The sequence below is a fragment of the Fistularia commersonii genome, chromosome 2 (genome assembly GCF_037954325.1).
Source record: "Fistularia commersonii isolate RoL2024-O1a breed Wild chromosome 2, RoL_Fcom_v1.0, whole genome shotgun sequence".
In the NCBI taxonomy this organism is placed as follows: Eukaryota; Metazoa; Chordata; class Actinopteri; order Syngnathiformes; family Fistulariidae; genus Fistularia; species Fistularia commersonii.
In genome coordinates, this window is record NC_141285.1 from 17828500 (window position 1) to 17841709 (window position 13210).

The following is a 13210-nucleotide window of genomic DNA, read 5'->3' on the forward strand; positions in this document are numbered from 1 at the left end:
CCAAATGTTTCACATGAGTAAGCTTTGTATACAGCTTTTTCATAAATTCACAATTCACAAACAATGCAGATGGAACGTACCGTATCTACAATTTAACTTCAAAGTCATTATGAATAGCACTGAAAACAAGTATGATTATCATGATTATATTGAAAACAAGGAAATTCAGTACCAATACAAACATAATTTTTCTCAAGACATTGAAAATTACTTTGGTGTTTGTCAGTTTAGTTTGCATCGGCCATGTTGTGCGTACAAAGAAACCTCTCAGCTGCTGCACTCGTTAAGATGATTCGGTCACCTATATAGCATCTATATTTATAACCCCCCCCAACCAGAAAAAAATACATAAGCAAACTTCATATATTTTTCTAAATTACAGCCCAGTGACTCACTGAGGCTCACTGAATAAAGACACAAAGCAACCATACCATTTCTGAGGGCACAAAACAGACACACTGTTTGACCATGGAGTCATTACAGATACAACAAACTCTACCTGTCTTGAAATTCAAAAGACCCATGTGAAGAAAATCTTTGTTTGTTGTTAATATATTTATCAAACTCTGTCTTGTTTTGAAATTGCGATCTCTTTGTATACAACATAATCGCCCATAAATCTCCTGCTAACAATGTTTGGATGAATGGAGCCTGCAGGAAATGTCTTGAAAACCCAATAATCTACATAAGTGGCCGACATGAAAAAATAGAAGCTGCAATCAATAACAGCGTTTGACCTAGTAAATTATTAACCTTTGAATGCCACTGTTTTTATACAATTTCACAAGGGTCGTATCGCTTCCGGATTCTAATGTTTATGTTTTAGGGACAGAATTCCCACCAAGAAACATTGTGAGATCTGTGTGCTGTATACAAGAAGAGAGTCAAGAGAATTTTTTGAGTGGAATTTTTTCAGTATTTCGGCATTCTACTTTGAGAGTTCTACAGTCACTGATACATGATGATCGATTATGGGTCGTAGGTATTGACTGTATCCATTTTCCTCCAAGGTCAAATTGTCTCGAGGATGTTGGCTGTTTGAAGATTTTATTGCTATATTGTTCCTCTCCAAGCATTTAGTAAGACTGCCCTTTCACAAATCATATCAGTGCTAAAATGGACAGTGTGCTTACAGACTGCCACCAAAAAAAAAAAAAAAAAAAAAAATGAAAGCCACATGCTGAAACAATAATGGTAAAAAAAAGTATTAATCCTCTCGGACACAGCAGGAAAATGGCATCATCTCAAGGATGATTAATGGGACACAAGTGACTCACAGCAACACATAGCGTTGCAATCTCGAGTTTAAGTTGCTAGCTGTACAGAAACCCATCAATTACGGCCTTTCATTTGTTTTTCTGTCATTGTCACGATGGTGTTCTCCAGGCAATCCCCTGTGAAACTCAGTTCACTGTTTTTAAAAGGTGTAATTACATTGACTACTAGAGTCATAATGTGTCTACCTGTAGTTTTTACTCAGTACCTTTCTTTGATCCCTGGTGTATTTGTACTCTTACCTTCCATGACGTACACCAGAGAGCCCACATCGCCTTCCTTGATGATACAACTGTCCTTCCCGTACTCTACAGGGTACATGCAGTCCACTATCTCTTGAATCTGCGACAGCTCCAGGTTCTTCATGAAGTCATTGTCCAAGATGGCCTCTTTGATCAAATCCTTAGACCTAAGCAACGTGAACACAAAAAGACATGTACATTAAGGAATAGAAAGCAGTAGGATCGGTAAATGGCCAAAGAAAAAAATACATAGCTATTCTCATATTCTCTATTCTTACAGCTACATATACATATATATTACATATATATATGATCCTCACATTTTCACATTTTAAGTTGAAAAAAAATAAATGATTTTAGCGGAAAAAATTGATGATTAATTTCTATATTTACATGATGTACAGCCTTACCTTTTTATCTAAACATTATCCAAACATCAAAAAAGACCTTAACAAGTTTGCAGTTACATTGTTCATACAGCAACAAAGTAATAACAAATATACACATATTATTGCACACAAAAAACCCAAATTTAAAATGAATCAAGGTGAACCTTTTTGTTCCCTCACAAAGGCTGGAACAGGTCAATAAATAGTAAAATCATTTCCTAATGGAAGTCAATTGTTTGCACTCTGGAGTGCTCTTCTAAAAGTCACATAGTCCTTCAGACGGTGGAGCCATTAGGTCATTCCACAGGTAGATAATTTCTAATATAAATACAAAACATAAGAAAAATATATTAATTGAAGAAGTAATATGCTGCGGGTAACAAATGAAGTGGGTCTTTGTGAGACTGAATGAGAGAAATTGGAATTACATTACAAAACCCCATGTCAAGTGATTTTTAGATGAAACACTTTATATTAGAGGCTTTGTTTGACAATCACAGGAGAAATATTTGTTCACAACAAATGGAGACGGCCCAAATGCAATAAAGTTGGAAGCCATCATAGCTGATAATCTACAACAATTGAACGTATGAAGGGATTGGAGAATGTTGTGGTGGACCAGATTCTGCAAAAAGACTCCAGATGCTTCATGCACTGTCATCACAAGAGTTGGACTCTCCTAGCAGCATTAATTTGAGGTTAACAATATGTATTAAGGTTAATCTGACAAGGAGTCCCCTTCTAAAAAGAGGGGAAGCTTTAAACCTTAATTCATAAACGTGATCAACCAACATTCTGACTTGCATACACACACAAACACACAGACACACACACATGCTTGTGTGAACCTACACGCTCTGAGCAGTAAAACCCACGGCTGGGCTTTCTTTTGCCTATGCGCTCTGTGCCCTTTGGAGAAACAGATTTCTATGTGTAAGGGTTGATGATGATCACCAGTACAGCTTATATCCAAAAGGGCAAATCACCTGTAAGGCATTTATGAGAAAATGTTTCCAGTAAACACAGGCTCAGTCACTGCTAGCAGAAGTACATAAACTAGGAGGCAAAAGAAAGAAAACCTCAGAGGCTGCAGCATCATTAACATCAGCAGTGTATTTTACTATTTACTAATTCACTTTTGCTATGAATTAAGTAGAGGACTATGATTTAATATTCCAAATTCATGCCACAGATTTGTGTGCCTGGAGCTTGTGATAACTTGACCTTCTGCACAGGCTGGTGTGAGAGATGAGCATTAAGTAGCCCCTAGCCAGGTCATTTTTCTGACTTTAACCTCTCTGATTTGTGCCTAAACCAGTGTGAGCTGATATAACTTTATACACTAGCCCGGTTATTTTTACATAACCTCAACCTCCAAGGATCCAGGGGCTGACCATGGCTTCTACAATGCAGAAGGGCAGTGGTGAGTATTTGTCAGAGCCAGTTTTGTATGAAATTTCGCTAACATTATTTGAGGTATTTTCATGTGTTACTTTAAGGGTAAGGAGCAGTTCAGTCAAGTAAAACTGTCACATTCACTGCAAGCTTTATTTTCTTAAACTATGACATAACGCGCTGCTGAACTAATTGCACTGACGTTGTCTTGTGTGTGAGGGAAAAAAAGAGTTGATACAAAACATTAAATTAAAAAGACACCCGAGGCCAATGTGTACATAATTAATTTAATGTTGTTCTGGAAAAAAAAGGTTTAAATCTGTCTACTCTATGTCAGACAAAGGTTTCAAGGCCTGTAAATTCAAAGATTTTTTTTTTTGTCTGTGACAGACATTGACTTCGCTATAAGACTCTCAAACAAAGCAGCTAGTTGAAATTTCTCTTTTTATTATTTTTTTTTTGTCCTGCAGCATCAGAAAGAATTTGACAAAAGCAGATTGAAGTCTTCACTGAATCTTACACTTTCTTTTCACCAGATACTCATTAACCCCTTCCTTCCCATTTTCACCCACGATATATCCGGCCTCTTCCTCCCCAGTGGGACCCCTGATGCAAGCCTCTGGTGGCAACACTGAGCAATGTTGTGTCCACCAACCAGACCCTTATAAAAACATCAGCCCTCCTCTGTTTTGTGAGGATGATATATTTGCCTTCATCCAATCGTGAAGTTTGGAGCTGAGCGCATTTGCTTTCCATAAAAGGAGAAAATATGCTCTTTTAGGATGAAAAAAGAAGAGGGGTGGCAGAAAAGTGGGAGAGGCTAACAGGACTAAGAGGCAGACGAAGGGAGAGGGATGGATAATGTATGAGTGAGGAAGCCTCTGTGGGACTTCTAAAGGAGATAAATTGGATGTGAATGTAATATGAATATAAACGTTTAGTCTAATCAGAGATGCATAATCACTTCAGTTCTAAAACCAAGCAAAACATTGATGTTACTGGAATTTTGTTACTGCTGTTTTCTTTTTTTATCAATAGACACTTGCATGATTTATGAACAAGGACAATGTTTTCTCCATTAAGCAATAAGTTAAACACAAACAAACATGGGAAATAAAATCGTCTATTCTTATCAAATCTAGAACTAAATGGTGTATTTAAGCCTGCTTGGAAAATATTGTTCTTTCAGTCATAATACTTTATTTATATCCCTGTTTGTGCTGAAAATCCTCTCTGTTGGATGGAGACGAAATATGGTAGAAAAATGAGACAGTAAATGGAGGCTGACGGGGGTCTAAACAAACTTGTTAAGACCGCGAAGCTTATTTGCAGAAACCCCGACAAAGTTCTGTCAGTGGCTTTTTTTTTTTACACAAGGCAAAGTATAAACTTCTTTTACTCCTTTACCCATAATGACTGGAGAAAAGATTCTTTGAAACATCAAATGCTTCAATGCTTAAATAGAAAATTAAAAAAAACAGGAGGGTACCCCAAATTCCTGAAAAGATTTTGAAGACGTCATCGGATAATGAGACACTTCCTGTTATGATCCCCATAAAGAAAAAACTTCGGGAAATTTTCAAAATGAAAATAGGCACAAAGAGTAAAAGGTTCAGGATGTGGCTGATTCTCGTAATGATGTTTTCATTCTAGTGGATTCACCTCATCTCACCTTCTGAGCTGAGGTGAAGGGGGCTCACATTTATTTATCATATACAAACCAAACAAAAATAAAAAAAGACAGAAAGGAAAGGATGTGATTTTTCCAACACAGAAAGCTGACAGGTATAACAAAGACAAATAGCCATTTATGGCTCAAATAAATAACAGCCTTCATTTTTAATCTCCTTTGATGAAATCCTCAGAGGTTTCTTTGTATGCATTTCGCCTCAGCAATGACATTCACTCCTGACACGTCTGATCTATCCACAAAGTGCTTTTTTCTCATCATTCATTTGCACTTGGAACACCAGAATGATAGCATTTGTTATTTTACCTCCACGTAAAAGGTGACGCTGGGCTCTTTCTATTGGTTTCTGTATCTGCAGGATTACACAACAGTACTTGGGCTGATTTTTTTTTTTTTTTGACATTTTGTGGAGGGGTGGCAGATGGCCCGGGATAAACATATTACATTTGTGGGGCAGATCAAAGTATTTTAACTAACCTACGCTGAAATGAAGTCGCAGCCATTTCTGCATTTCAAAACCACAATTGAGGTTTTAGCTCACATCTGTTGCTTTGACTGTGTCCACATAAAAATGGGCTCTCGCAGTATTGTGACTCGATGATCTGGAAGATTATAAATCTATTCATTCATAATTACAGAACCTTTGAGCTCAAACCAGACAGGAAGCTGTATTTTTTTCAATCAGTGTGTTGTTTTGGACCAAGCAGAGCATGAAAGAGGAGCTTGGTAAAAGGCCTGAAAAGAAGAGAGGGAGAAAGTGAGAGACTGGATCTAAAGTAGACAAATCACAAGATAAACATGCAGCAAACGCCTGTAAAGCCTCACTGTCACTGAATTGCACTTCGTATAAATAGGCATAAATACGTTACACAGCTGTGACCACCCGATCTGTAAAGCTGCAATCTAAACCTTTCGTCGTGTTGTGAAAAACATCTACTTTGGCTTCAAACTTCCTCTAGCGTTCACTTCATCACGCAGATTCCCCCACTGGACAGCGAGGCCAGTGACCTGATTGAGAAGGGGCCACTATGCATGGGGGGGCCAAATTCACTGGACAAATAAGCAACCAAAGCAGTGTAGGACTCGATGAAAAATTAACTTTAAATAATTTGTCCCCATTTATGCTCATAGATGATGAAAAGTTGCTTAAAAATAAAGCTGAATATACACTATGGCCTGTATTGTTCAAGCAGGGGGAATCTCTGAATAAGTACAAATCTAATACTGGGGGAAACTCCCTCCCCAAAACTAGTCTTTAAGAATCTACAAAGAACTAGTCAATGTTTCATCAATAATTACAGCCCCTTTCCAGAAGTTACGGTCAGTCATCCATTCTCTTCAGTGCTACAGGTGCTGCATCTGCTGCGCCACATGTAACATTACGCACAGGAATCACATAGATGGGGGAACGAGGTCACACTTAAGTGCATAACACACACACACATACACACACACACACCATCCCCCCCCAAAAAATGCCAACAGTGAAGGAGAATATCGTGCTGTTATAATTCGGACACCTACTGCGGGCTTTTGGGGTAGAAAGGTAAGGTGACATGGCTGAGATCCTGGATGTCGAACGCAGTGGGTTCGGCTGAGATCGCCTGCCTCTTCGTCCGCTGCTGCTCGTGCAGCTCATTCTGCTTGTGGACCTGCTGGGTTGCTGGCTTTATAACCGATCTGTATTTGTCGAGCTCGTTCTGTAGCCTCTGTATGAGCTCGTCTTTCTGGTCCAGCTCCAATTCGAGCTCGTCGATGAGCGCGTCCCTCTGGCGAAGCTCCTCGATCTTCTCCTGCAGCGCGTACTGGAGGTCGCGCAAGGTGCCCATTTCCGAGCGACTGCGAGCGACTTCCCCGGTAAAGTTTGATCGACGGCCGAGTCCCGATCCTCTCTCCTTCTACCGAACCGCTCGTAAACTTTATCCGGCATCAACACATTCGCATGATGCAGCCCCGTCTGCCTCCCAGACAGAGAGGAGGGGTTGGAGGAGGGGAGGCGGTGGGGAATCCTCTGCCTCAGCCACACGCCAGTGTTGGTCGGGGGGAGGAAGGGGGGGTAAGCGAAGGTATGCTCGGTGGAATCCCACGATCTCGGAGGTGAGCTCCTGAGCGTTTCGGCATGAAGCAAGCAAAGTTTGTCCCTCTCTCGCTCCCCCTCCCCCTCACCCCGATGATGTGACAGCGGAGAACCGTCCTCTCCGTGTGCGTCAGGCTGAAACCCGCTGGGAGCGCATGGCGAGAAGGGCGCCTACAGGAATCCGCGCAACGGTGCAGTCTAGAGGATCGTTCTCTTGTCTTCTCTCCTTCTCTTCTCCTCTCACATGAATAATGGACTCGGTGAGGAAAAAAGCCACCGCTCTCAGAAACGTGGCACGTCATCATTCAGTTCCTCGCCCCCGGGCGGTGATGCGAGTAGTCGAGCATCGAACCTTAATGGAAGTTGAGCTTTTTCGTTTCCTTTTTTTATGGAAACTTAATGAACTTCGGTGCGTAATAAAGATTCCGATCCAAGAGAAAGGGGAGGGGGAGAGGCTCTTGCAAGCAATGCCACTCATTTGCATCGGGATGGATTGTAAACACAATTTCTCAGGTGCCTAGAAACGCCTCCACCGTATCTAGGCACATTTTCTGTCACCGATTTAAAAGAAAAAAAAGGTGGGGGTGTAGAGTCAGTCAGCGCTGTGTGATCTTATAAAATGTTAAAGATGCTCAGGATCACGACTCGATCTCTCTTTCCGTGTGTGTGTGTGTGTGTGTGTGTGTGTGTGTGTGTGTGTGTGTGTGTGTGTGTGTGTGTGTGTGTGTGTGTGTGTGGTGTCTGTCCACATTACCCCGGACTCATCTGAAGCCCGGCGGCCGAGCGTTCGGCCTCATCCAAGATGGTGCCAGTTTAAAAGAAGGATGAAGTCTCAAGGACAATTGCATAGATGGATAGTTCTATGGCTAGAATAGGATTAGCCTTGCAGAAAGTTTGGGGTGTCATGAGATTCCTCTGGTAGTGAGAATAGGTGCGTTTTGGCTGGATGTCAATATGCTCTTTATTCCCCATGCGTGTAAACAATTTCAAATGGTCTTGAGAAAAAAGAGCACAGCTGCCCTCGAGTGGTTTGTCGTGGTATCGACCAGTGTAAGGAAGTCAAGGGGGGCATGTCTCACCCAGCAGGCAAGAGTCTTCGTCCTGACAATTCCACAAATTTCTGCGAGGACTGTCAGATCTGGGAAGAAAGGCTGTTCATCTTGTGCAAACAGTGAAACAAATTGGAAATAGTGCAGGGAAATCAAAAGAGGTGCCGCGGGGGCTCGGCTCCAGAGCTGCCCCCCTCACTCTTTCGAAAACCGTGTCCCCTTGGTAGATTTCAGATGTCAAAGTGAGAAAAAAAGAAAAAAAACATTTGTCACTACAATCAAACATATTGTTTTCATGCGTGATGATTGTTTTACCAGGCAAGCAGAGCAATGCTAAGATAGTCCCCCCCCCCCCCTCCGTATCCCACTGTCTCTTGGGAAAGTTTCCCTCTCAGTTATTCAAAATCACGGTATCTCTAACCCAGTGTTGCATCCCAACAGCCTCCCATCATCAGATCCCCCCTCCGCCCCATACTGTCCTTCAAAGCACCTCAAGGGTTTAAATTTCACCTCTCTAACATCTAACATCCAGCACAGCAGACGTTTTCCTATGCAGATCAATAGAAACAGGATCCGTTGCTCCCTGCTGCAGTAATCCGATGAGCGGGGCGGGACACTGGCTGGTGCCACATCCCGACTCTAATGGCGGGCGAGGGGGGGGTCACACTGTCTGTGACCCTTTTTGTAGGCCCACAGAGGCACAGGTGAACATCCTCCTTCAACCGCTGGAGAATGACTGCCTCTACAAACCACTGCCTTTTTACAAACACATGTGCTTGTGTTTCACTTCAATTATTGCATAAACTCTCTGCCCGCTGAAGCCCCATTCAGTTTAGAACACTATATAAGTGACCATGTTTGTAATGAAACTCTGTAGAATTGAAAACTTGACAATGGATGATTGGATACTTGTCTTGAGTACCACTTGTTACTGTATGTTTCCACCCGTTCATGGCTATTCCACCCTGAACACGCCTGTTCTCGTCTGATCTTTGATGCTAAGCAGGGTTGGGCCTGGTTAGTAGTTGGATGGAGCAGGAGGCAGCGCAACTGTCTTTCTGGTTCAATTCCTAGTGTGTTGAAGTGTTGTTGAGCAAGACACTTGACCGCTCCTCTGGCGCTGATGGACAGAAACCTACTGCTCATGGTTCATCCGTGATGGGTTAATTGCAGAGAATGAATTTACCCCTGGGGAATAATAATTATTATCGTCTCTCATTGCGCAGTCACTCAAACAACTTGGTGAGTTTAGACTGTGAAGACCTACTCTTGAAAAAGCTATTCAAAAATGTCTCGCTGTCATAACCCCATGGCGTGCTCCATCTCAGCTGAGTCAGAAGCGTGAGCCACGCTTGTGTGCACATAATATTGGTGTCGTTTATCCCCGTGGGACCCGACGAGGGATGAAGGTTAGCCGCAGCAAAGACAGAATCCATGTGTGTGAAGAGGGGCGGAACCAAGTGGAACAGTGAGGTTACGGGGAGCGGAGATCAAGAAGGAGGAGGATTTCAACTTTCAAGCTTGGGCTCAAGGGTTTAGCACAATGAAGAGAGTGGAGAAAAAGGTGAAGAAATGCGCTCAAGCAGGTCGGGATGGGGGGGTGGGGGTGTCAGGAGTGGTTGAAGAGCATCAGCTAGAATGAAGGGAAAGGTGAAAAAGATGGCGGTGAGACTAGCCATGCTGTCTCTTTTAGAACAAAAGACAGGAGGCAAAGATCAAGATGTTGAGGCTCATCTTGGGAGTGAAGAGGATGGAGAGGATCAGGAATGAGTCCATCAGATGGGACAGCAGATGGTTTGGGCACTGAGAATATTTGGACATGTATGTAGGAGGGAGGATGCAGAGGTAGGAAGTGCTAGGCAGTAGAACGAGCAAAAGGCCAAAGAGGAGGTTTATGGATGAATGAAAGAGTCGCTGTGAGAGGAGAAAATGCAGAGGGAGAGTCAGATGGAGGAAGATGATTCGCTGTGGCGACCCCTGAGGGGAACAGCGGTGAGGAAAAGAAGAAAGACCTAATAAAAGAAAAAGGAGGTCATATGGCCCCGAAAACTTGAATGCAACACAAACGGAGGACAGAAAATGGGGTGACACGGTATTCGACAACTTCCTAAACCTAGTTTAAACCGTCAGGACAACGATGTGAAGCTAAAACCAGCGCCGAAAAAAGGTGACGGAGGAAGCATATGGTCGAACACGGGGCTTTCTAATGGAGTATTAAATATCCTCAGACATGCACTCCGGGTCCTCAGCGTCAGGCTACTAAAAGCCAATAATGCATCGCACTTCCTCTCATCTGCGTCCTGTGGGACCACCGGGATGGATCTGATCAATTAGGAGCTCCTTTTTTTCTGTCTTTCTTTCTGAAGCCTCAGGCTGCGTCATCGGCCTAAAGAATGAAAGTGGTGGTCCATTCATGACTAACGTGTCGGTCTTGCTCTCAGAACATATTACAAAGAAGCGCGTTGGGTGGTAAAAGTACAAAAAAAAGGCCCAAGGATGAAGCGGCACCAAGTGTCCCTTTGTGATCAACTTCCTAGATTCCAATTCTTTATTCTCATTTGAGGGGAAAAAAAAAACCTTTATCTGTTTAGTGGCATGGATTAAAAGGGTGGAAGCACATCATATTAGAACTCAAAGTGGTGTGTGTAGGGGGGGAGGGGGGGGGTTCTTACCAGTCGGATTTGGCGTATTTGCGGAAGACTTGCTTTGACAGGTCCTGGTGCGTTTGGGGCTCGGCGGAGATGCCCTGCGCCCTGCGGGTCCTCGGCCCGATAAGTTGAGCGCTGGGCAGCACCGACTGACATTTGTGCAGTTTTCTCTTCAGCTCCTGAATCTCATCCTCTCTGTCCGCAAGGCGCCTCTCCAGGTCCCGTATCCTCTCCTCCTTGAGCAGCAGGATCTTGGCAAAGTCCTCCTCCAGGTCACTCATGTTGGAGATCGTTCAACTTTGCCGCGATTCTTCCCTCCAGACGACACGAACAGAAACAAGGGAGGGAGGGGAGGGGGGGTTAAGCCAGTGATCGCAAAAAAAAAAAAGAAAAATATGCAGAAATCCCGTTTTAAATAGATTTGATTAAGATGCTCCTTCACGATTCGCGGGTTTGCGTGGTTTTTGAAAAGAAAAAAAAGGAGCGCAGCGGCGTTTTCAGAGTCGGAAAGCGGGCGACCGATGGAGCAGCGTAACGCTACAGTCCACCGAGCCTCCGGGGAGCTGCTGCCGGGATTTCATTGAGAAAAAACAACGATCGTCTTCCTCGCGATGAAGCGAGGCGGGCGGTCAAACCGGACACTGAAGAGCCGAGGCAACTCCTGCTTCGGTTCGCTCGCCGCCTATCACGCCTCAAGCTGCCGACGCGCCACAGAGGACACCCGGCGTGGCCACTGTCAAATATTTGTTTATCATCCTGACGCGCAATCTCAGGCGCCCTCTGGCCGATTTAGGTGATGTTAAACATCCACACCACCTCCGAGACCCCGGGAGAAAAGGGTGAAAAAGAAAACAAAAATGAACTATCCTGCACGAACGTGTGCCCCTGTCTATTAAAATGTGCATAGGCAGTGATGTGAAAGTAATCTCCATATAGGGCAGTTTCCATTATATAAATATAACTATAACTATAACTATAACTATAACTATAAATATAAATATAAATATAAATATAAATATAGCCAATGAGCTTGTTTTGTTGCTCTGACTTTCCTATATTGCTTGTCATTCGCAAGTGACTTTATATGTTCATCCTATTATTTTTTAATTTAATACATATGTGATAATGTAAACATTATCATTGGCAGCTATGAAACAGAGGAGATAGTGAGATTTCCGTGCAATGGTGTTAAAACGATTTTTATTAGTTATATTGTTATTGTTGGTGAAATGGTTAAAAAATGCAAAGGGAGATTAGAGATGTGTGTAACAAAGCGTGCAACTCTGTTTGGAGGGAGTTATATTTTGTTTTTTTTTTGCTTTTTTTGTCTGTTTGTTTTCATAGCTTGATCATGTATCTAGGTAATTGAATATAGTCACAAGAATAAAAGAAATATAAAAAAAAATATAACATAGAATAGAGTAGGATGCTGTACAAGCTTTGGCAATTGAAATGACTGAAAATGTGTTTTTTTTTAAATTCATGCAATAAATATAATGTTTTCACATTTCATTATTTAGTATTACTATTTTCATAGTTTAATGCATGCATATAAGCCTGCAACCATAGATTAAATTGGAGTGTTAAATAACTTTTCAATTCAAGTAAACCAGAAGGTCAGTTCTGTCAGTGAACTTAATAAAGCCAGTTCAATCTGCTGGTCACACAGACTGCACTCTGCAAATTGATCTGGTGCCCGTTTATCCTTGCTGAATGTAAAGTTTGTATTATTTAAATGATAAGACTTTGCTCTGCAACAGGACAAATACATTATTTCATTTTGTGTATCAACATTAAGTCATTACAACACAGTTACTCATTGGACTGAGCAGTAATTACATCCCTGTGCTCATCATTCATCTCTCAGCTCGCTCTGTATGTACTGTGAAGAGTGCTCAGTAATTGATCATTACTTGTCTTCCCGTAGTATTAATCTCCAAACCCAGCAAGTAATTTATCAGCTCCATTTTCATTATGTTTCCTAAATCAGTTTCATCTCAATGAATTCATTGAGGAGAAAAGAGAAAGAAAAAGAAGGAGCTCATGGGTGCTGGGGGGGTGTTTCATTAAGATTCTGGGTTAAAAATAGAGTGAACAGATTTTCTCATTTTTGCAGATGTAGTTCAAAATATCTCACCCTTGTCTTTTTGGCTTCCTCTTTAATATGCCAACCTCCTGACATACATCTGGAGATGAAGACTTGCCGCTGGTAAGCTCCGGCACAGAGTTTAATTACACATTATTTGACGTGTCCTTTCCCACTCAAATTCGCAGATCTTCAAATGGCTCACAAAGGAGAGTTGCCATGATAACGGGTTGTTAACCCTCATGTCTCTTGTGAGACTTGTGATATCCCGTTTAACTATTCACTGGCCTTATAATTACTCCAAGAGTTCCAAGGTGTAGTTTCCTAGTGTTCCCTTCAGTGTCACTCATCAAGACCTG

The 13210-nt window shown here is 42.2% G+C and overlaps 1 protein-coding gene across 3 annotated transcripts in view; it reads right to left on the reverse strand.

The window, feature by feature from the left end:
• The window catches only part of LOC147236596 (cGMP-dependent protein kinase 1), a 79781-nt gene extending 68312 nt beyond the window's left edge, over window positions 1-11469 (reverse strand). Inside the window, exons 1-3 of one of the 3 annotated variants that reach the window (XM_086171319.1) lie at window positions 6516-6632; window positions 5469-5726; window positions 1518-1684 (exon numbers count right to left, since the gene is read on the reverse strand). In XM_086171319.1, coding sequence (XP_086027445.1) covers window positions 1518-1684; window positions 5469-5494 — 193 coding nt within the window. In that variant the 5' untranslated portion in view covers window positions 5495-5726; window positions 6516-6632. Of the gene's footprint in view, window positions 1-1517; window positions 1685-5468; window positions 5727-6515; window positions 7311-10789 lie in introns of those variants that run through there. The other 2 variants (XM_086171312.1, XM_086171303.1) reach the window with 2 other exon arrangements.
• Between the last annotated feature and the right edge of the window lie 1741 nt (window positions 11470-13210).